The sequence below is a fragment of the Schistocerca cancellata genome, chromosome 4 (genome assembly GCF_023864275.1).
Source record: "Schistocerca cancellata isolate TAMUIC-IGC-003103 chromosome 4, iqSchCanc2.1, whole genome shotgun sequence".
In the NCBI taxonomy this organism is placed as follows: domain Eukaryota; kingdom Metazoa; phylum Arthropoda; class Insecta; order Orthoptera; family Acrididae; genus Schistocerca; species Schistocerca cancellata.
Window position 1 is genome coordinate 905,308,920 of NC_064629.1, and position 22,523 is coordinate 905,331,442.

The 22,523-nt window shown below is 42.7% G+C and overlaps 1 protein-coding gene across 1 annotated transcript in view; it reads left to right on the plus strand.

Annotated features, from left to right (window-relative positions):
* LOC126184496 (basic proline-rich protein-like) overlaps positions 1 to 4,899 on the plus strand; it is a 46,192-nt gene extending 41,293 nt beyond the window's left edge. The window contains exon 3 of the mRNA XM_049926889.1: positions 4,802 to 4,899. Within this exon, the coding sequence (XP_049782846.1) occupies positions 4,802 to 4,899 (98 nt within the window). The remainder of the gene's footprint in view (positions 1 to 4,801) is intronic.
* Positions 4,900 to 22,523: the final 17,624 nt, after the last annotated feature.

A 22,523-nucleotide genomic window follows, 5' to 3' on the forward strand; every position in this document is an offset into this window, starting at 1 on the left:
ATTCAAACATTACGGGATTCTTTTTCCTATTCATCTGCATTAATTTACATTTATCTATATTTAGAGTTAGCTGCCATTCTTTACACCAATCACAAATCCTGTCCAAGTCATCTTGTATCCTCCTACAGTCACTCAACGACGACACCTTTCCGTACACCACATCATCATCAGCAAACAGCCGCACATTGCTATCCACCCTATCCAGAAGATCATTTATGTAGATAGAAAACAACAGCGGACGTACCACACTTCCCTGGGGCACTCCAGATGATACCCTCACCTTCGATGAACACACAGCATCGAGGACAACGTACTGGGTTCTATTACTTAGGAAGTCTTCGAGTCACTCACATACTTGGGAATCAATCCCACACTCTCGTACCTTAGTTAGGAGTCTGCAGTGGGGCACCGAGTCAAACGCTTTCCGGAAGTGAAGGCATATGGCATCCGTCTGATACCCTTCATCCATGGTTCGCAAGATATCATGTGAAAAAAGGGCGAGATGCGTTTCGCAGGAGCGATGCTTTCTAAAGCCGTGCCTACACATGGACAGCAACTTCTCTGTCTCAAGGAAATTCTTTATATTCGAACTGCGAATATGTTCAAGAATCCTGCAACAAACCGATGTTATGGATATTGGTCTGTAATTTTGAGGATCTGTCCTTCTTACCTTCTTATATACGGGCGTCACCTGCGCTTTTTTCCAGTCGCTCGGGACTTTCTGTTGGGCAAGAGATTCGCGATAAATGCAAGCTAAGTAAGGAGCCAATGCAGTAGAGTACTCTCTGTAAAACCGAATTGGAATCCCATCAGGACCTGGCGATTTGTTTATTTTCAACCCATTCAGCTGCTTCACAACCCCAGGGATGTCTATCACTATATCCTCCATACGGGAATCTGTACGAGACTCAAACGGCGGTATGTTTGTGCGATCCTCCTGCGTGAGAGATTTCGCAAATGCTAAATTTAAAATTTCAGCTTTAGTTTTGCTGTCTTCCGTTGCCAGGACAGACTGATCAGTGGGTTTTCTGCAAGATCTTTTGCTAAGGTATGACGGTGGTAGTGGTTGAATGCTTCGCACATCGCTCTTTTTACAGCAGCACGAATCTCTACTAACTTTTGCCTGTCCTCATTCTCCCGATCTTTCTTGTACCGCGAGTGCAACTGCCTTTGCTTCCTGAGCATTGTCCGAATTGCGCTGTTAAACCACGGTGGGTCTTTTCCGTTCATAACCCACTGTTTCGGCACATACTTTTCCAAAGCGTGACTTACAATGTGTTTAAAATTTGCCCATAATTCTTCCACGTCTATCGTACCGGAAGTAAATGAAGTCGATTCATTTACTAAGTTGGATGCTAACAACTGCTTATCTGCTCTTTCTAGTAAGAATACTCTCCTAGCCTTCTTGGCCGACTTTTTATCTTTCGTAACCATAGTCGTAATGACAACATAATGATCACTAATCCCTGTCTCAACACTGACGAGACACCGTCGATGAGGTCTGGTCTGTTCGTGGCTACCAGATCTAAAATGTTTCCATTACGCGTTGGCTGTCGATTTAGCTGCTCCAGACAGTTTTCATATGATGTGTTCAAAAGTAATTCACACGACGGCTTGTCTGTACCACCTGTAATGAATCCATAGACATCCTAGTCTATACTAGGTATATTGAAGTCGCCTCCAACTAATATAGCATGATCCGGGTACTTCTGCGATACAGAATGTAGACTCCCTCTGAATGATTCTAGAACTGTCACGATGGAACCTGGTGGCGGATAATAACACCCAACAATTAACTTTATTTCTCCTAGCCCTGTTAAACATATCCAGATAACTTCACAATCACACTCTACTTCGACCTCAGTACACAGAATATTTTTGTCAACTGCAATGAAGACACCACCTCCTACGGTGTCTAATCTGTCTTTCCGATACACGTTCCAACCCTCACTAAATATTTCAGAACTTCCTATCTCAGGGTTCAGCCAGGTCTCAGTCCCGATAATAATTTGCGCGCCACACGCTTCCTGGAGTGCAGTAAATTCAGGAACTTTACTCCGAACATTCTGAAAATTTACTGCTAATATCTTGATAGCTGAAGTGTCTTTACACTGAGCGCGTCCTGATTTCCCTGCCAGCACATCGACTGGTGAGTGTCCATCAGGACACCTTGCACTGCTGCCTAGCGTGTTCTATTTGGTGACATATAATGTAATGCAAAATATGCAGAACAGTTCTGACAGTTTGCTGTAGTGTAAATATGCTTTTGAATGTGTGGTTCTACATGTGTAAAAGTTTTTTTTAAATATAATTTCATTTCGCAGTTTACTGTTAGCTTCAATTCCATGCATACATTTCACTTTTAAAACCATCATTAATAGTATAATTTATAAAATATTCTACTAACACAATTTTGCACAAACTTTGCATATTGTGCAAAAACTTTAATTTTTATTTCTGCATTTTTGTGGCATTATTTTATTTTGTAGCTTAAACCCTGGAATTTCAAAGAATATCCTGAGGGCGGGCACCGTCGTATTGACTGACTAGACAGCCAAAATTTGGATGAGCGCTCAATTTATGGTCGAAATCCTGAGTATCTGAAGAATTTTGGGTTTTGTGTACTGACATGCGTAACAAGAAACGGTACTCTTGCTGCCACGCAAACAGCAACTACGTGCTGCGTCATTCGATAGTGACACAGAAACACAGTTGTCAATCAAATGTGACCGCCTCTGTTTCACAGATCTCCGAAAGGTCAGCCTATTCGACAGGAGGTTATGCTGTGAGTTTGCGTCCTTTCTTCCTATCTGATGATCAGAAGATGTTAGTAATGTTTCTTCATTTCTCGTGCCAACTGAGGAGGTGAAGTGGTAAGGCAATGGAATTGAATTTCGGAGGACGTCGTTTGAAATCACCATCTGCCCATTCAGATTTAGGTTTTCTGTGATATCTGTAAACCACTTATGGTGAATTTCAGGATGACTACTTGGAAAATAACATGTCTTCCGGTAATATAACAGATGTTGCGTCCCGTTGCCTTTAACCGTGCCACAGAACCAAGCACAAAGGCCATGTTGGCTACTCTTAGGAGGACAGACCTACAAAGCAAATCCCTAAAACCACGCGTATAATGCTTATACAATGAGTACCATGCAACAGACGCCTTGAAAAAAATGAAACTAAACAGCCTAGCTCATCAGAGCCACATAGACTCTTAAGATAAGATTACTAGGACCCACTGACAAAAACATAAATTTACCCAACGGATTAAAATTTAAGAAACCGAGATACAATCAGGAATGTCACACAAACATGAAGCCTCGAGGAAGATGATAGAAAGACCATACAAAATACATAGACGGATCAACAGGAACAGACACACCAGCTGAGCATAAAAGAATAGTAAGCCAACAGGACGGCCTACAACAGTTGATTTCACGTAAATTGAAGCGAACCACTCGCCAAATAAGAGGGAATAGATTCCTCGGCTGTACAAAATGAAGACGTAGCACTTCTTATAATACTTTCTGACGGATTCAGTGCAAATGCACACATAACTAAATAGCGACTGGGAGATGGATAAGTGGAGAAACACATATCTGTTTCTGAAATACTGTAGGATTCTGGAGGAAATTAAAACAGCAATAAAATGGATGAAAAAGTCCTGAGCGTAATGGAAAGATTGTGACAACCGTAGAAAGGGATTTTGCTGACTTTTTAGAATCCCAGTTAAAGGATCGAAGTTATCCAACGAAAAAACATCGGGCAAACATCATTTGCATGAAAGTAGGATATGTCCATAAATAGGAGTAATTTGACATAAAAAGCACATAAGCACGTTATTTCATCACCAAACTGAATTTATTACATTGCCCATGTATAGGGGATCTACACGTAAAAGTGTAATTTCATGTTTTTGCATTGAAATTGGTGAAAAATTTCAGTATGAGAGACAGCAAACTCTAGGTCCTACCACGTATCAAATTTCACACCTTTAGACATGTATTAGGAAATAATTTAAAACAAGTGGCGTTCTGGTAGAAAACATTTCACAAAGACAAGGACGTCGTATTTATAAATCAGTGTTTAGAAGGTACAGAATGAAAGATTGTTATCAGTGACCTTTCGATGTTGGGGTGGTTAAATATGGTGCGCCAGCTTAGATAGGGCAAACTTACTGGGTGTCACACACCTATGATTCGAGGCTGGGGTGATACAGGAAAAGCAGCTAGGAAGTTGGGAAATGGCAAAGAGAAAGTTGTAACAATTCATCATAATTCGAGAAATCAGTTTAATGTAAGATAAATATTTCTAGACATGGAGCGCGATTTCTTACTGCATGTAAACTGCAGTTGATTGGAAGACAGACGCACAATTCCCACGTGGCAGTTAAGGTGATATTAGCTTCTGCTAATGATTTGTGTGTGTATGAAAAAAAGGTTAGGTGTTTTGCCACTAGAATGGGAGCATGCCTAAAAGGGCACTTCGTTTGATGACTGCTCCATTTTTTTAAGAATTTAAAAGGATGTACACGACGGAGTTGACTATAAAACGTACGGAAAGAGTGCAATCACTCCTTGAATCCAGTTCGTTTCGTACTGCGAGAAACAACTGGTGTCTGAAGTTGCATAGAATGCGAGCAATAGAAACTCGTGCTGTTGATACAGAAAGATGCTGGTTGCAACAAATAGAACGACACGAAGAACTTAGCTGTGGGGAGCTGTAAGATTGAATTAAACTCGCCGGCCAGCGGAGGACAAAGGCGATGAATTATGCGCCTCGGTGTCTGTGTCTGCAGGAGACGGCTTTGTCGGAGCTGGGCGCTGGGCGCGGCTCCCATTTCCTTGCGGGGGTGGTATCGAGCGGCGGCGTGATCCTTGTTACCGCGGCCGCTGATGCAGCTCCCGGGCTTAAAGCCAGTAAGCCGGCTCACATAAATATTGCACCAGTTGTGCCAGCATAGCGTTTTGTTTCTCTAATTTGCTTGTCCAGCCGAGCGCCGCCCTGAGTAATGATGGATAGATGTGTGCGCCACAGACTGCCGGCTAAGGCAGATGTATTGTGCCGTATTTATTTGGCCGGCCACTTGCGATGCTCCCGGCGACGTCAAATGTTTCGTAACAAAGACTGCCCCCTCTGCCCACAGAATCTGCAGTTATTAATTGGGCGCCGCGAGACGTCCCCGATACATGCAGAGAGTTGTTTCCGGGGCCATAAATCATAATGTCGTGAACTATCACGCGGAAGATCCTTCGTCTGAATCGATTGCATTATCTTTCGAAAGCAGCTTTCTTTTTTTTTTTTCAAGCGGAAATACGGTGACATCTGGCTAGATCTTCAAAGTTAACCTATGTAGGTTAAAAAACCATAGAGATATACCGGCTATCTTCATTTAGCCACAATAATGTTCGTTTCCAGTAGCGATAACTATCAATGTTACTCAGTAAATCCCCAAGGCCCGACTGAGCCCCTGTTAATTTCTATTTGGAACTATCGAGTGGCCTTAATTTACTGTTTATTCCTTGAATGGAGAAACATCCCCAGCCATTGGCAAACATTTCCACGTCACACCTGTTTCAAGAAATGAAGTAGAACTGAACTACAGAACTACGTCACTCACATCTGTGTTTATAGGGATAAAATAACATATTTGCAGTTCAAACATAATGTATTGCTTGGTACAAAATACCCTTCTCCATGAAAATCAGCGTAGGTTTTGAAATCATCGACGTTAGTGAAATATAGCTCGTGCTTTTCGCAAGCGTTATGCTCGCTATTAGCATAGAAGAAACCAAGTTGATTCCGTACCGCATCGATGTCTTCTTAAGAAAATTTGTTTTGTATTGGATATCTAACCAGATTTGTTTTGGAATTGCTGTGCCACATGATAATGTTCATATTATACCCTAATGAATTTGTTGGTTAGTCTTAATTCCCTTATTCGTCATCGAAGTGAATTTCAATGAAATTATTGAAACACAGTGGAACAGAACAGTATTTATGCTTAAGAATGCCAATATCTGGACAATCTATATAGTTTTCGGCTTATTCGCACTGCAGTAGTCCTCAGTAAAAAGCTACCGTGGTCACATTATCCAAATATTTCTACGAAATGTTCCAATCCGTTGTGACAAATAAGGTAAAAATGTAAGGCCATACAGCAACTTCTATTTTGGGTAATACGACTCTGTAAGTACTACATCTCTCAACATTATAACCAATTTTTTAGATTCTTGCGAAGTAATACCTCACTTATGGCAATTAAGAACCTGCTGTTCAGAACCGTCTCTTACACAGAATTGTTTCTTCAACTGCTCTGCACTGTCCGTCCAAAACGTTCCGAGACTGATTTTATTCCTGGCAAGCGACTTCAGCGCGGTAAGTACGGTGGCGGAGTGACTAACATCTGTAAATAACTAAAGTGCGTTCGACCAGACAGTTTTGATAAGGTTGAACGTGCAGCTGTTGTGTGTCAACAATGTTGTGCCACAAGCTGCGGTGGAGTAACATCACTAAATGAAATTCTCAAGAGCTTCTCTAGAATGTTTTAAAGAAAAAAAAGTGTGTGCAAGTGTTGTTCCATACACCTTGACTCCCAAACACAAAGAGAAACTTTTGGACGGCTGTCGTGACTCGACTGAAATGCAAAACTCAAACAATTATTTTCTGGGAACTATCATCACAGGTGACAAAATCATGTTGTCAATACGAACCGCCCACAAAACGACAAAGTGCGGAAATACTCATGTAGGGTCAGCGCTTTGATTACGTAACCGATATTCACACCAGTGTGATGAATGAGTTGAACAACATCTCAAGAGAGGATTTCTCTGACAAGTCCACATCTTTTTAAGAATGTTCTGTGCATTGACTCTATGGTGGGAGGTTATCTATACCACCTGAAGCATTATTTCGTCCTCAAAACTCTATGGACTGACGGGGTAAGAACATTAAAATTACAATTAATAAACTAACTGCAAGAAAAGAAAATTAATTTTACTAGTGGGAGAGCGGGCGTTGGCTTTTCAGGGTGTCCGTTCCAATTTCCTCACGCCGAGTAAGCCGGTTCACTAGTGGGAAGGAGAAGCAAATTCAGCAACACTATTGTTGGTACCAGGTTCGTTTATTATACTTATGGTCAGTGACCACGTCCGGTGGACAGGGTGAGCGTAGAAACTGCGATCCTTGATTGTCATGGATTGTCAGCATACCAGCCACAGCTGTAAGTAGCCCTGCATTGTCCAGACTAGAGTTTACCAGCTTACCGGTGAGTCAGTGCTGGTGACGCACTGTGTTCCGCGTTCACAAGGTGAATGAATGGTGTCCCTAGGCTACTCGGTAGCGGCTTGCTTCGATGACAGGTGCCATCCAGAGAGCGATATCTAGCTCCCGACGTCTAGTTGGCTGTGTCTGAGGACGGCAGTTAGTATGTGGGCAGGGGTTAGAAGGGTCCGGTGCCAGATGCTGGACAGCATGGCAAGTGCTCCCATTAAATGGGCTTGTACCACTATTGAAATAAGCCCTTGAAATAATCCTGACCTAATAACGAGCATCAAAACGAATACAGGGATTAGTTAACACAGGGCTGTCGTAGTGAAACAATATTGTAGCCCCCAAAGCCTCCAAAAGCATACGAAAAATATACCTATTCAAAAAAGCAGATAAAAATTCACTTAAAGCCTTCATGAGAGACAATTTCCACTCCTTCCAAATTAACAATATAAGTGTAGACCACATGTCTCAAAGAAATAGTATAGATAGCAACCGAAAGATTTATACCAAATACATTAACAAACGACGGAGCTGATCTCCCATGGTATACAAAAGGGATCAGTACATTGTTGCAGAACCAACCAAAGAAGATTGCTAAATTTAAACTAAAGCAAAATCTCTAACTTCGGCGATCTTGTACAGAAGTTCGAAATTTAGCGCAGACATCAATGCTAGATGCTTATAAAAGTTTCCACAACGAAACTTAGTCTTGAAACTTAGCAGAAAATCCAAGGAGATTCTAGTTGTAAATAAAGTATGCTAGCGGCAAGACGCAGTCAATGCCTTCTCTGTGCGATAGCAATGGAAATGCTGTCGACGACAGTGCTGTGAAAGCAAAGTTTCTAAACACAGCCTTTCGTAATTTCTTCACCAAAGAAGAAACAGTAAATATTCCAGAATCCGAATCAAGAACAGCTGCTAACATGAGGAAGTCAGAAGTAGATATTCTCGGAGTAGTGAAGCAGCTTTAATCACTTAACAGAAAGCATGTGTTCTGGTCCAGACTGTATACCCCATCCTTAGCAATCATATACAACCGTTCGCTGGGCGAAAGATCCGTATCCAAGGACTGGAAAGTTCCATAGGTCACATCAATATTCAAGAAAGATACTAGAAATAATTTACTAAATTACAGGCCCATATCATTAATGTCAATATGCAGCAGGATTTTGGAACATATATTGTGTTCGAACATTGTGAATTACCTCGAAGAGAACGATCTAGTGACACACAATCAACATGGATTTAGAAAACAACGTTCTTGTGAAACACAACTAGCTCTTTATACACACAAAGTGTTGAGTGCTAATGACAAGGGATTTCAAATTGATTCTGCATTTCTAGATTTTCAAAAGGCTTTTAACACTATGCTACACAAGTGGCATGTAGTGAAATTGCGTGCTTGTGGAATATCGTCCTAGTTATGTGACTGGACTCGTGATTTCCTGTCAGAAAGGTCACCATAGTTCGTAGTAACTGTCGGAGAGTCATCGAGTGAAACAGGACTGATTTATGGCGTTCCCCAAGGTACTGTTATAGGCCCTCTGTTGTTCCCTATGTACATAAACGTTTTAGGAGACAATCTGAGCAGCCGTATTAGCTTTTCGCAGACGGAGCTGTCATTTACCGTGTACAAAACTCATCAGAAGTTAAAAACAAATTGCAAACAATTTAGAAAAGATATCTGAATGGTGCGTATATTGGCAGATGACCCTAAATAATGAAAAATGTGAGGTCACCCACATGAGTGCTAAAAGTAATCCGTTAAGTTTCCATTAGGCGATGAATCAGTCAAATTTAAACGCCATAAATACAACGAAATACCTAGGAATTACAGTTACAAACAATTTGAATTGGAAAGAGCACATAGAAAACGATGTGGGGATGGCTAACCAAAGGCTACGTTTTATTGGCAGAACACTTAGAACATGTAAAACGTCTATTATTAAAGAGATTGCCTATACTACGCTTGTCCGTCGTCTTTTGGAGTACTGCTGTGCGGTCTGGGATGCCTACCAGATAGAATTAACACAGTACATGGGGAAAGTTCATGGAAGAGCAGCACGTTTTGTATTATCGCGACATAAGGGAGTGAGTATCACTGACATGATACAGGATTTGCGTTAGACATCATCGAAACAAAGGCGTTTTCCGTTGATGTGGAATCGTGTCACGTAATTTCAACCACCAACTTTCTCCCACGAATACGAAAATATTTTGACACCGACCTTCATGGGGAGAAACGATCATCATAATAAAATAAGAGAAATCAGAGCTCGCACGGAAAGATATAAGTGTTTGTTTCTTCTGTGCGCTGTTCGAGATTGGAATTATAGAGAATTATCATTAATGTGGTTCGATGAACGTTCTTCCAGGCACTTAAGTGTGATTTTCAGTGCATCCATGTAGATGTAGATGTAGATGTAGAGGTTTGCTATTTTAGTTTGCTTAACATTTGAATGACAGCTATTTCTTCTCTGTCTGTGGTGCTGTGAAATTCCGTATGGCCCCTACAACCTTGGAGTCTGTCCTGACTCCACATTCACTAATTACATGTCCTAAATACCATACCTCCAATGACGTAAAATTTCATTTCTCCACTGTCAGTATTCAAAATGCTGCATTTTGTGTCGTCTCGTTGTCACTGTAGAGTTGTAACATGGCAAGCAAGGAGAGGATGTCGTTTGATGGCCAATATCCTCTGTCTATAACACCATTGTATGCATATAGTAACTAGATTCTTTACTCATAAGAACAATAAGTTACTTAAGATATTCCAAGGTTGTGGTACAGGCTCTTCCGTAATAGTTCGCGTTAACCTCACTGCTGGGCAAGTGGACAAGTACAAGACCACTACTCCGGTCGCTATGTTCTGCCGGACTCTGAACTAGAGGCTGAGCTAACTGTGGCTCCTACTGGCCTGCTATTGATGACTCGACTCATTGACTCACTGGATGACTGACTGGGCCCTCCAGTCCGCGGCGGCGATCTATTCAGTGGCGACCGAGAGGGCGTTGGCGGCGCTTTTCTTGAGAGTCTGTCTGTTGGCTCTATCAACCTCCTCGCAACCTCTTTGTCGCCTGGTGTGCTGGCGGCAGCACAAAATAACGCCAGCACATTCCCCCCTCCTCTCCCCTCCCTCGCCCCCGAAATTTCCCACCGTTGTCGTGTAGTGAGGCTGCAAACGACAATGGTGAGGGAGGCAGGACGATGGATGCAGGGATGAGCTGGGAGCTGTAGCTGTGGAGGACGGTGTACTCCCGACCGTACCCCGCATCTGGCTTACGAGGCAGCAACAACATATTTCGGAAAACTGCTGCCAGGGTACATGACGTGGCCTGAGGGTGCGTCCCGGGGCGATGGCGGCGACGACGATGGCGATGGTGGGTCCAGGTCCATTGGGTTGGTGAGCGGGAACGGCGGGGGCGAAGGCACGTGGTCTATCCACTCCTTCTGGGGTGCACTGGTGGCACCAGCGTGCAGCTGAGAAGGCCGCGCGGTACCGTGAGACCGTGTATCTGGGAGATGAAAAGGAGCAGAATCACGAAGCAAATTACACCACGAATTTGGTTCTGGTGGCTGCGCTGCAAACCATCGTGAGGACCTGCAATCACATACGCAGAAGAGCCAATGTGTTCATGGATCACGCCTCTTTCCCAGCGCGCACGGTTTCGATAAACCCTGAAAAGGAGAAGCGTACAATGGGGTGGCCATGCAGAGTTGCGCCGGTGGTGGTCTGTCTCGTGGGCGGGAGCGATAGGAGGCGAGAAGGAGTTGCAGCGCCTGTTCCCATGTGTGGGTGATGCGAAACTTGGCCATCTGTTGTTTGAAAGTACTTACGAAGCATTGTCATTCTCCGTTGGACTGCGAGTAAAACGGAGCACTTGTTAGGTGACGAGTGCCATTCCGTTCACAAAACTATTCAAAATCACGTAAGGTAAACTGTGGTCCATGGTCCGACACAAGCACTTCAGTTCAACCTTCTATGCAAAATATGGAGGACAACGCTTGAATGGTGCTACGTGATTTGGTGGAATCCGTAGACACTGCAAGTGGTAACTTTCTAAAAGAATCTACCGCTACGAGCCAACGAGTGTTCCAAAATGGTCCTACAAAGTCAATGTGCACTCGTTTCCATGGCGATTGAGTCTTAGGCCAAGCTGAGAATGCCTGTGGCGGGGTGGACTGTCATCTGTTCAATGTGGGCGTCCATGCCCTGCCAAGTACAGTGCCGGCGCGCTATTGTTCATTGAAAACAATCGCAGCACATCCTTTTGCAATACTCTGCGAATAAGGCCATGAGGCTGTTCACTGTCATTTTGAACTACAATCACACCCTGTTGTACCGAAAGTGTATACCCACGTGCAAAGTATCGGCGCACAACTGAGTTCTGGATACTGTTCAGTGAACGTGGCCAAGACGTGCGAATGTAATGCAGCAAATTCTTCAGGTCTGGGTCTGCTTCCGAGGCCTGTGCAATTTTTTTTTTTTTAGTGCGAGGGAAAAGATTACAGCAATTCGGAGTCCTCCGCAACGCTTCGACAACAAGATGCGGCAGATGCATCAAAATCAGAATCTGGGCCAATCGGAAGGTGAGATAGGGTTGTCTGCATTGTCATGCTTTGTCGGGGGTTTGTACACAATTTCATACTGCTACTGCGAAGTCCAGCGTTGCAATTTCGGTTAGGGTATGGAGGAACCGGTTTTGACGGATGAAACAAGGACTGCAGAGGCTTGTGATCTGTCACTGAATAGAACTTGCGACCATTCAAATAGTAATGGAATTTGGTCACACCATACTCAATAGCAAGGGCTTCTTTTTCAGATTGAGAATAATTGCTCTGAGTTTTCGTTAACAACTTTGAGGCAAAAGCAACAGGTCTGGCTTGTGCACCAATTCTGTGCGAAAGCACAGCGCCGATTCCGTAGGAAGAAGCGTTGATTTGCAAAACAACTGGCTTAGCAGGATCAAAATATACTAAACATCTGTCACTAAGCATGGCATTTTTGAGTTTCTGAAATGCATCTTGACAGTCTTTAGTGTACACAAAAGGTACATTTTTGTGACGCAAGTGATGCAATGGAGCCGCGATCTGAGCGGCATTCGGTATGAACCGAATGTAGCATGCCATCTTGCCTAGTACTGACTGAAGTTCAGACACATTGCGAGAAACAGACAGGCCATGGATTTCTTGCAAATGAGATTAGAAGGGATACGCTCCCTGATTATTTATCACATGAGCGAAATACTGTAGTTCAGTTTGGAAAAAGTCACATTTTTGGAGACGACATTTGAGTCCTGCTTCTGACAACACTCGAGAAAGAGTATGCAAATTGGCAACGTGTTTCTCTGGTGTACGACCTGAGAGGACCATATTGTGAAGGTAGTTTGAACGAATTGGCGCTTTAGCAGTCAGCTGTTCCACGTAACGTTGAAAAATTGTAGGTGCGGAAGCACTGCCGAAGGGCAAACGCAAATACTCGGACAGTCCTAAGTGTGTATTTACAACAAACACTTTCTGTGATTCTCCATTCAAAGGAATCTGCAAGTAGGCATCACATAAATCTATATCAGGAAGGTGACGCCGCGCACCAAGCCTGTCCATGAGTTCCTCAGAGTGACGTAACGGGTAAGTGTCGGCTACTTTGTGTGGGTTGACTGTAGACTTGAAGTCAGCACAAATGCGAATCCGACCAGATAGCATAGACAACAAAACGAGACGACTTGCCCATTGAATTACTTGAACTGGAGCGATTACACCATTATCTTGCTATTGTTTCAGTTCACTGGCTACTTTGTCTCTTAAAGCAATTGGAACGAGGCGGGCCCGAAAAAAGTTAGGCCGTGGATCATCTTTCAATGTAACATGTTCTACGAAGTAATTTGCTGTCATATTCCTGCTGAAGATAGTTCAGGAAATTCTTTAAGTAAGCTAGCGACACTGTCTTTCGATGCAAAAGCCGATATGGAAAGTACGTCCTGTAGTCGCTAAGTCCAAACAAATCAAAGGCATCTAAACCGAAAATGTTCTCACTGTCTCCGGATTTCAACACAGTAAAATTCATTGTCCTAGTGTGAGATTTGTAAGTTGCAGGCAAACTAAACTGTCCAAGCTCTGGAATTTCCTGTCCGTTCAAACCAGTGAGGTGCTTGCTAGACTTAGAACAGCGTGGTGAGCCTAACTGCTCGTACGTGGGACGATCAAGAAAAGTTACTGAGGCACCTGTGTCTAACTGAACGTTCACACGAAGGCCAGCACTTCGTAGTGGGACAAATAGTTTGTTAGGACGTCGTCGCACAGCATTAGGGCGAGGAGCCACAACCTTAATCTTATTTTTGTCAGAACCGATTGTCGGTTTGGAAAACACAACGTTCACTGCATGTGCACGAGCCTGTTTTTTCTGGGAGCGAGCATAATTGGCGTTTTTGTGCCGTTGTAAACAAACTGCTTAGACATGGCCTTTTACTCCACACGCGTAAGACGTTGCGTTACGTAATGCGTAATGCTGTCGTTTATGGCGAGCAAAATATCTAAGGCAAATGTTCACTAAACTCACTGGATTGTTTACCTGTCTAAGTGGCTGTCAGCGCGGCTGTGTACGCGCTCGTTGTTGTAGTTGCTTGGGGCGGTCGCGAAGTAGGGACGGTTCGACTCGACAGATCGGGGCCTGGTCAAACTTACCGGCCGCTATGGCACCTGAATCATACTGCTCTAAAATTTTCAACACTTGAGGAAGCGATGGATCAGAGTTCCTTAGGATCTGCTCCCGTATCGTACTATCTGGGACACTGAATGTTGTCGCGTCTCTAATCATTAAGTCACTGTAAAAGTTGCCACAACTACATATAAATTTACACTTCCTAGTCATGCCCGTTAATTCTGTGTACCACTGACGGTACGTCTGTTTCGGCTTTTTTTGCAAGCAAAAGAACTGATATTTGGGTGCAGCTACTAGGACTTGCGCCCGCATCTCGTGGTCGTGCGGTAGCGTTCTCGCTTCCCACGCCCGGGTTCCCGGGTTCGATTCCCGGCGGTGTCAGGGATTTTCTCTGCCTCGTGATGGCTGGGTGTTGTGTGCTGTCCTTAGGTTAGTTAGGTTTAAGTAGTTCTAAGTTCTAGGGGACTGATGCACATAGATGTGAAGTCCCATAGTGCTCAGAGCCATTTGAACCATTTTTACTAGGACTTGCAGGTCATAGTTCTTGGTTAATGACGCCATTACTTCGACATAGCTGAGTTCGTCGGGAGACACCGTTGGGAATAGTTTTTGTATTAACATGAACACTCGGGTCCCCTCAATCGAAAGAAACGATTGTAACTTTACAGTACCTTGAACTCGATGAACTTCACAGTGTGCTTGGAACTGTGTCCGGTATTCGAACCATTCCTCTTCGATGTCGTTAAATTTCCGGAATGTTGGTATGCTGGTCGGCGGCAGTGTTAGGCTAGTTGGTCGGGCGGTTGTTGTTGTGCGGCCGATGTGGCTTGTGCAGCCAGAAGCTGTTGTACCATCGTTAGCCAAGCAGCAGTTTGTTAGTTCTGAAACTGAAAAGCTTGTGCTAAATCCGTCACATTGGCCCTCTGCAGCTGAAGCGTGGGGGCCGAGTGTAGAGCCGGCGGGGTAGCCATCGCTTACACAAATACGCTATAGCAAAAAGCAAATAAAGCCTCTGAAAAAGGAAATTTGATTAGTTCAGCAGCTTCCCTCCTGGAATACATGCAAGAACACAACAATACAATAGCAGTGAAATATTAGCACCCCTGCAAGCTAAAACACAAGGAAAGGAAGCAAAGTCTGCACTGAATTATACTTGTCGCCAGTTTATGTTTCACCTCTTTGTCACTGTAGAGCTCTACCAAGGAAAGCAAGGAGAGGATGTTGTTTGGTGGCCGGTTTCCTCTCTCTATAACGCAACTGCAAGCATATATGAACAGGGTTCTTTATTCGTAAGAACAAGAAGTTATTTAGCTTAAGATAGTCCAGGGCTGTGGTACAAGCTGTTCTGTGATATTCCGCGTTAGCCGCACTGCTGATGAAGTACAAGTCTGCTATGTACACTACTCCAGTCAGAATGTTCTGCCTGACTGTCAACTAGGGGCTGAGCTAACTGCAGCTGCGACTCGCACTGAGCTGCGACTGATGATTCGATTTGTTGACTCACTGGATGACTGACTGGGCCCTCCGGTCCACAGCGGCGATCTAAATACTGGCGGCCGAGAGGCCGTTGGCAGCACATTTCTTGTGAGTCAGTCTTTGGCCTGTATCGATCTTCCAGCCTCTCTGCCTCCTGGTGTGCTGGCGACAGCTCACACCATCACACTGTATGCAGTCGTTTGAACAGTTCCCTTAACCATACCACATGTTCGTTTATGTCTTTCGAAAGCAGAATAATGTCATACATTTGAGTCACACATTGTTTGCGTTTCAACACTAACAGTACGTCAGGTCACAAATGCCAAAATGAGATCAGCGAATTCCTTAACTGAAACAGCATTCGCCGATACTGGTATCATGAATACGACATACGCAACATGAAAGTAATCCACTTCCAGAGTATTGCTGTTACTACCTCCCCTCTCCATTTACGTGACAGGAACATGGTGGTGCAACAATCCTGACCACATTTTCAGTTTTCTGTGCCAGGTAATAACTTCAGTGATTTGTCGATATAACAAACTACTAATTTTCATAAAATGTTCTTTGTAGTGCATTCAGCATCCCTGATATGTTGTACAATAATTTGGTTTTTGTGACCTCATTGGACCACTTCAGACAATCATTTTTTTTCCATCTTCTTCGATAATTGTATGTTTTGTTCCTTCCAAATAGCTCAATGTCTGATATTTTCCATCATTCCGCGACTGTAAATACCTTTCCCACTGCATGTCCCTTTCTATTAGCGTCAACTTTGGTTTCCACACGCTACATGATTAGTGGCGGTTTTTGTCAGACTGCAAAACAAAAAAACAGCTTTCTTTTGCTGGTTGATGTTGTGCAACACAGCAACTCCACTTGTTTCTGCATTATAAACTACATATAGTACTTGCAATACATTGCAGTCTTGAACAAGTCGTTTATACGACTTTTTACTGTACAGTCATATAATCATGTAAATTCGAAACTTGTAACGAAAAAACAGTTTTATTTAATAGGAACTTTTTCTGGTGTATGTGGAAATGTCATTTATACATTAATTTTCGTATATTGAAACCATGGATAACGAACATGGAGTACACAACTGAGCCCAAAGATATATATCGCTAACTGATTTGCTGATGAACATTGCTATGCCTTTGATGCATAAAATTATACAGGATGTCACTAAGAGCCATCAGGCGTATTTTCTTTGGCTTTCCATCAGGTATTTGCAATTTCGTTTTTGCAGCATATGACTGGAGGCAGCTCAGAAAAATACTGCTCACCATATCTTTAATGTGACACTGTCAACGGAAAGCATCGGTTTTGGTTCCTGATACAAACAAAATGGTTTTTAGAGAGTAATTATGTCTAACCATTCGATAGACAGGTCTCAGGTTGCTGTAGTGCGATATTAGTTTTCTCGATACGTGTTAACAAAGACAGCGGAACAGGAAGAATAGCTAGTATTCCCACAGCAACCTGGCTCATCCTGAGTGTTATTTCCAAGCAGCAGCGCCTTTCAGTCTCTGCTAGAATATTGATCAGCCTTCCTGTCTTACTGTCCCTGTTAATACATGTCGATGAAACGAATATCGTACTAGATCAATTTGGGACCGTTCTGTCAAATGGCCACTTACGGACACTCTTGAAAAATAATTTTGATTATCACGAAAAAAAAGCACGATTTTCAGCGTCGCACAAAAAACGTGGTGAACAGTATTTGTTTGGGCTGACCCCAGCTACACAGTGCAAATATCTGGCGAAACAGCACAACAGATGCAGGTAACGACCCTTTGGATTGACACCCAGTGTTCCGACATGTGCCTAAAATATCGCGGTAACTGGTCGAGAATGCCTTAATATAACGATCTAATATGTAGCTAATTAAAGTGATCTGTCACATGTTTAAGCCCAGTCTCAAACTTTCAACGTTATCTGAAAATTCTTTATTATTGGCTCTCCGAATTTGTAAATACCGTAAATTGTACGCCTGCAGCTAGCGTTGGACGGTGTGTCGTTATTATCATCAGCGGTCTATCTGTGGCAAACTTGAAGGCCATTTGGCTGCCAGTGTACACGTCGTTTCTAAAACTGGGGACTGTTTCTTCTATCTTTTGAGGTCCGTTGGCACAGCGCAGTTGCGACCGGACCATTTGCACACGGCACGGCGGGGCGCTTTGTCGTAGTGTACACAGGCTACTATTGCCCAGGGCACGAGCAGCGATTGCATTGGTGTGTTAGCTCCTGTCCGACCGCTAGGTCGTGTATAGTGGCAAAATGGCTCGCACGTGAATTGTGTTCATTGCATCACATACCGCATGGTTCTCTTATCGTAGCGTACCATTATCAGGGCTTTGATGGCCATTTCATTGCCTACAGGCGGAAACACGTCTGCTTCTGCAGCCAGTTCGAAATCACCCTCTTTTTCATCATGCTTCAATGAACATTTGTTGTGACAAAGGTAATCTGCTATTTAAAAAACTGTTTTGTTTGATGCAGCGTTTCATTCGGTAAACGAAATGTTTTTGCTCTGTATTTATTTACTCTTACTTTTTAGCCACCGAGCACTCTTTGTTGCAGCATCAACTTCAACTTGTCGGCGTGTATAATATCTGCCAAATAAACTTTAGAAATCCACAAAAATCACACTGTGATTCTCTTATTTTCTCTTTCACAGAATATATGTCTCTAAGAATATGAAGTAATGATGCATTTTTCCTTAAGCGCTTCAGGTAGCGAGGCATAAAGCTTATGTGACATGCAGTGAATTGTGGAAAGCGTTTTGGTGACGAAATAATTTATTAACTCTTTTCGATCCATCTTCATCAGGCATTGCTGTGGTAAAAACAAAGAATTACAGTATAAAAAGATGCCTCAGGAAAATATGTATTGTGGATGGCAGTTTGCATCAGCACTTAAAGTGAGGTAAAAAAACAAGCCACTCTAAAGTGGGTAAAAAGGTACTGAAAATATGGTCTCATATATGTGGTGCCTGGCAACGAACTGACCGTATATCGAGAAACGTAGTGGTAAGGAAAACAAATGCCTATCAAAGAACGCGACCACTAGGAACGCATACAAAGAATATATCGAGTTAGTATTACAGGAACTTGAAGGCTATGGAGGAGCTATGCATGCGTAAACCTACAAAAACGCGAATAGTTGCATAATAATGTGTAACTCTATTTGGCTGTAGAATAATATTGATGATGTAATTAATGATCAAACAGATCAGACAACAGCGTATGATGGAAATGAAGCGTTGCTAAGACTATTGAGAAAGCTTCAGAATTCTTTTTCTTTTTTAAATGAAGCGTTGCTAAGATTATTGGGAAAGCTTCAGAAAAGATTTTTCTATATTTGTGTTATTCGGAAAGACTGTGTCTACTTGTTTGAGGCTCCAGAGCGTAGCCCTTTCAATCGACATATTCCCGACATGCCGTAGTAGGGTGGGAAGCTGTAGATAATAATGAGCAGATTACTAGAAGAGGAACTATTAATTTAATGTATACTGTAAAATACCTATAAGTGTTTTGCTGATGTTGTGTGCAATTTTTAACGAATGTTATAATGTTTTCTGTTTAGCGTAAAGAAGAACAGAGCAGAAGGTACTTACAGTGCAAAGAACGGCTAATGGTTCAGATTGAATGTAAAGTAGTGACTCAAAGTGTTTGGGTCATCGACACCCAACAGCTGTGGTGGTCAAGAGCACATTAGCGGCAGCCACAATACAGGTGACGCACTGGTTACTGAGATGCATCGGTAAGATGTAGGAGTTTATATTTTGTTTACCAACGAACAGGACGAATATTTGTTTGCTACATGATTAAATGGACTATGTGTTGCTCAAACTATTATAATATCGTTCATATTTTAAAAATTAATGAAAATTTGTTTCGTTTTCAGGAGGGTTTAACCTTGTATATTTCTGACGTGTATTTTGTTTAATGCTTGTTACATGTTCTATAGCGATTGGCGATTGATGATGAAGAAATGCCACTTACATCTGCGTGCCATGGTCAGCCTGGGTATCGACGCTTGATTTCATATTTGCATCAACAGACACGTGTAGATCAACCAATAATATGGCTATGTTGTGAGTTTAATTAACAAAATTCAGTTTATTAAACTGTAAAAAAGTTATGATTTTATTGTAATTGAGAAGTTAATTCCAAGATTAAACTAATAAACTAGTTCAGTAGACAAGTTCGTATTAAGCAGCTTTCATGAGGAGAATTTGTGTACTTTACTAGATCTAATTTTGTGACTAAAAGTGCCTTAGAGCACGCTTATGTGGGAATTCGCGAGTGTGATGACTTCGAACTGTCAACATAGTCATGTGAAAATAATTTTATGGACTTGAAATGGTGTTCGACAAGGGAAAATAAGAATCCGCAAAATTTGATTCAAGTATTACCGTCAGACAAACTGTAAAGTTAAAAAAATATATGCAAATGTTTCTCAGAACACGGACTCGTATCTCACGACAATAGAAACAGTTGACAATGCAGAAAACTGATTATTGCCGCATCTAGTGCTCATTCCTTCCAATGATTCTAAAATCGACACTAGATTGATAAACAGAACAAGAAACGTCATGTGTCACTAGGTGCAATTTCCTTTTGGTACAACACTCTCCCCTACTGTTCGATAACTTTCGGTTCACTTTTCCCTGCGTTCCTGCAAAACTTTAGAAACACCAAAAAGAATTCGTAAAACGGAATTTGTTTATATAGCAAAAGTTTTTAAGTTATTGCTTGACAATGGCACTTCACCCGACTTCACAATAACAAATAAGTAAATTGATTAACAATTCAGGCAGAATGTGAATTTTCTATAGATAATCTTGCATTAAAGCAGTCGCAGGCCTTACCTAGATCATTAAATAATGTGTAAATTTGGCGTCTTTTCACAGTCGACTTTTCATAGATTTACAGAATGTGAACTAGTGTGCTGCAGTCCCTAAAGAACAGTTAAACACGGGTGTTCTTCCACTTCAAAATGACAGCTCGTTTCCGGGTAACCACATTAAAGAAACGCCGAAACGGACGAGTAGCTTGCTAACTAGCGCGCGAGGTAACGGCGCTTAGGGCCGAGTGGACACAGCGGCGCGCTCAAAGAAGCAGTGTGGGTGGGAGTGAAAGCGCCCTCCGCCTGCGCCAGTGCCGGCGTAATGAATGTGCGCGCCAGCGCCTGGGTCGCGGGTTATCGCGGGCGTGCGTTACTCTGATCAGCGTCGCCCACGTTATATCTGCCGTAAGGCGCACCCAACCACAAAGTCTGCCTCACTCTGGCGGCGGCGCTCTGAATTTGAATCTCAGTGCCATACTTCAGCTTCCCTACATCTCGCACCTCAATAATTAACACGCATATGTCCCTCTCTTCTCCCCTGTCAGCAATGTCATTACTTTTTAAATCTGAGAAATATTAATACACATCCAATCATCCGTTTCTACTTTAGTGAATGTTTTTTATCCAGCCGCTAAAGTCAGTATAAAATTTCTGGTTTATTCAAGCATATGCATCAAATTACGCGCCACATGTTTTATTTGTTCGTTACAAGAACACGGCTTCATCAGGACGTGGCATTAACGCAGGCAGAATTGACATCTGACCCAACTGTCACTACTGCAAGTGACTATGCTTCTAGGAGCACTACAACAGATTCGCAAAACAGAGAGACCTCTGTTCTAATTGGCCGTTTAAATGCTGAATACGGGGGTTAAGCAGGCGCTAATCTGAGTCCATAATAGGATTATTACTTTAATAACAACTCGATAACTAAAGCTACAAACATATAGGAAAAGTTTTACAGCATCGTACCTTCTCCTCTCCGTATGAACATTCCCTGGAAGGCCCAACTGTACCGACCGGCCACCATGTCATCCTCAGCCCACAGGCGTCACTGGATATGGATATGGAGGGGCATGTGGTCAGCACATCGCTCTCACGGCCGTATGCCAGTTTTCGAGACCGGAGACGCTACTTCTCAATCAAGTAGCTCCTCAGTTTGCTTCACAAGGACTGAGTGCACCCCACTTGACAACAGCGCTCGGCAGACCGGATGGTCAACCATCCAAGTGCTAGCCTAGCTCGACGGCGCTTAAATTCGGTGATCTGACGGGAACCGGTGTTACCACGCCGGCAAGGCCGTTGGCTAACGTACCTTCACTAAGATATTATTCATCTCTTATATGGAACTAAATGATAAATATTCGAATGAACACGTGTTCAACCGTCAGTTACAGATCAGCCGCACACCGATGAGGTAATCAATCCACTGCCATGCTGAGTCGTCCAAGGGAGAGTCAGTTTCACACTTTCATTTATGGCTCCGTCTATCTAACAGTTACGTGTCACGAATCACAAGTCTTTGCACTATCCAAACAAACAAATATTATACTAATGTCAATTCCGATGTGAAGCAGTTGTTGTCTTTGCGTGTGTAAGAAAACTGCTGATAATTTTTAAATATAAGGGGCTCAAATAAAAACGTGACATACGTCAAAAAATCGTATGCGGAGAAATCTAGACTGTATGGAGGATGTGTAAGACCGTCGCACATGTTGCCAAAGTTCTTTCAAATACGGTCCAGAAGTTACGCTGGGATGCCGCTACACATCACCCGTACGGTGCCTATTTCTCCTTATACAGTTTCATAATTTTAGAGCTCTCTGAAAAGACCTTTGTGGACGTTGTTTTGCTTCAGAAGAAAAGATACGCGCCTGTGTATTATCATAATTCAGTGGGCAACCGCGAACATTTCTCCATGAAGGCATTCATCGTCTAGTCTCACAGTGGGATAAATGTAATGACAGTCAAGGCGATTATTTTGAAATAATAAAAAGCTTACTGACTGTTTTTCCCGCTCTCTGATATTTATTTGAAAAACGTACGGACAATGCCGTTTCCGTCAAAGATGAGTCACAACTATTGACCTCTTAGGAGGACAGGCAGTATATAATACAAGTTTTTTACTAAATAATAAGTAATAAACTTTTTCGTACCTATTCCTTCCTCACTCCTCCGTAATACGTTATCGCCAACACTATATCATTCTCAGATCATCCCTTACTTTTAAGACTCTTCACAAACCGTTTACCAC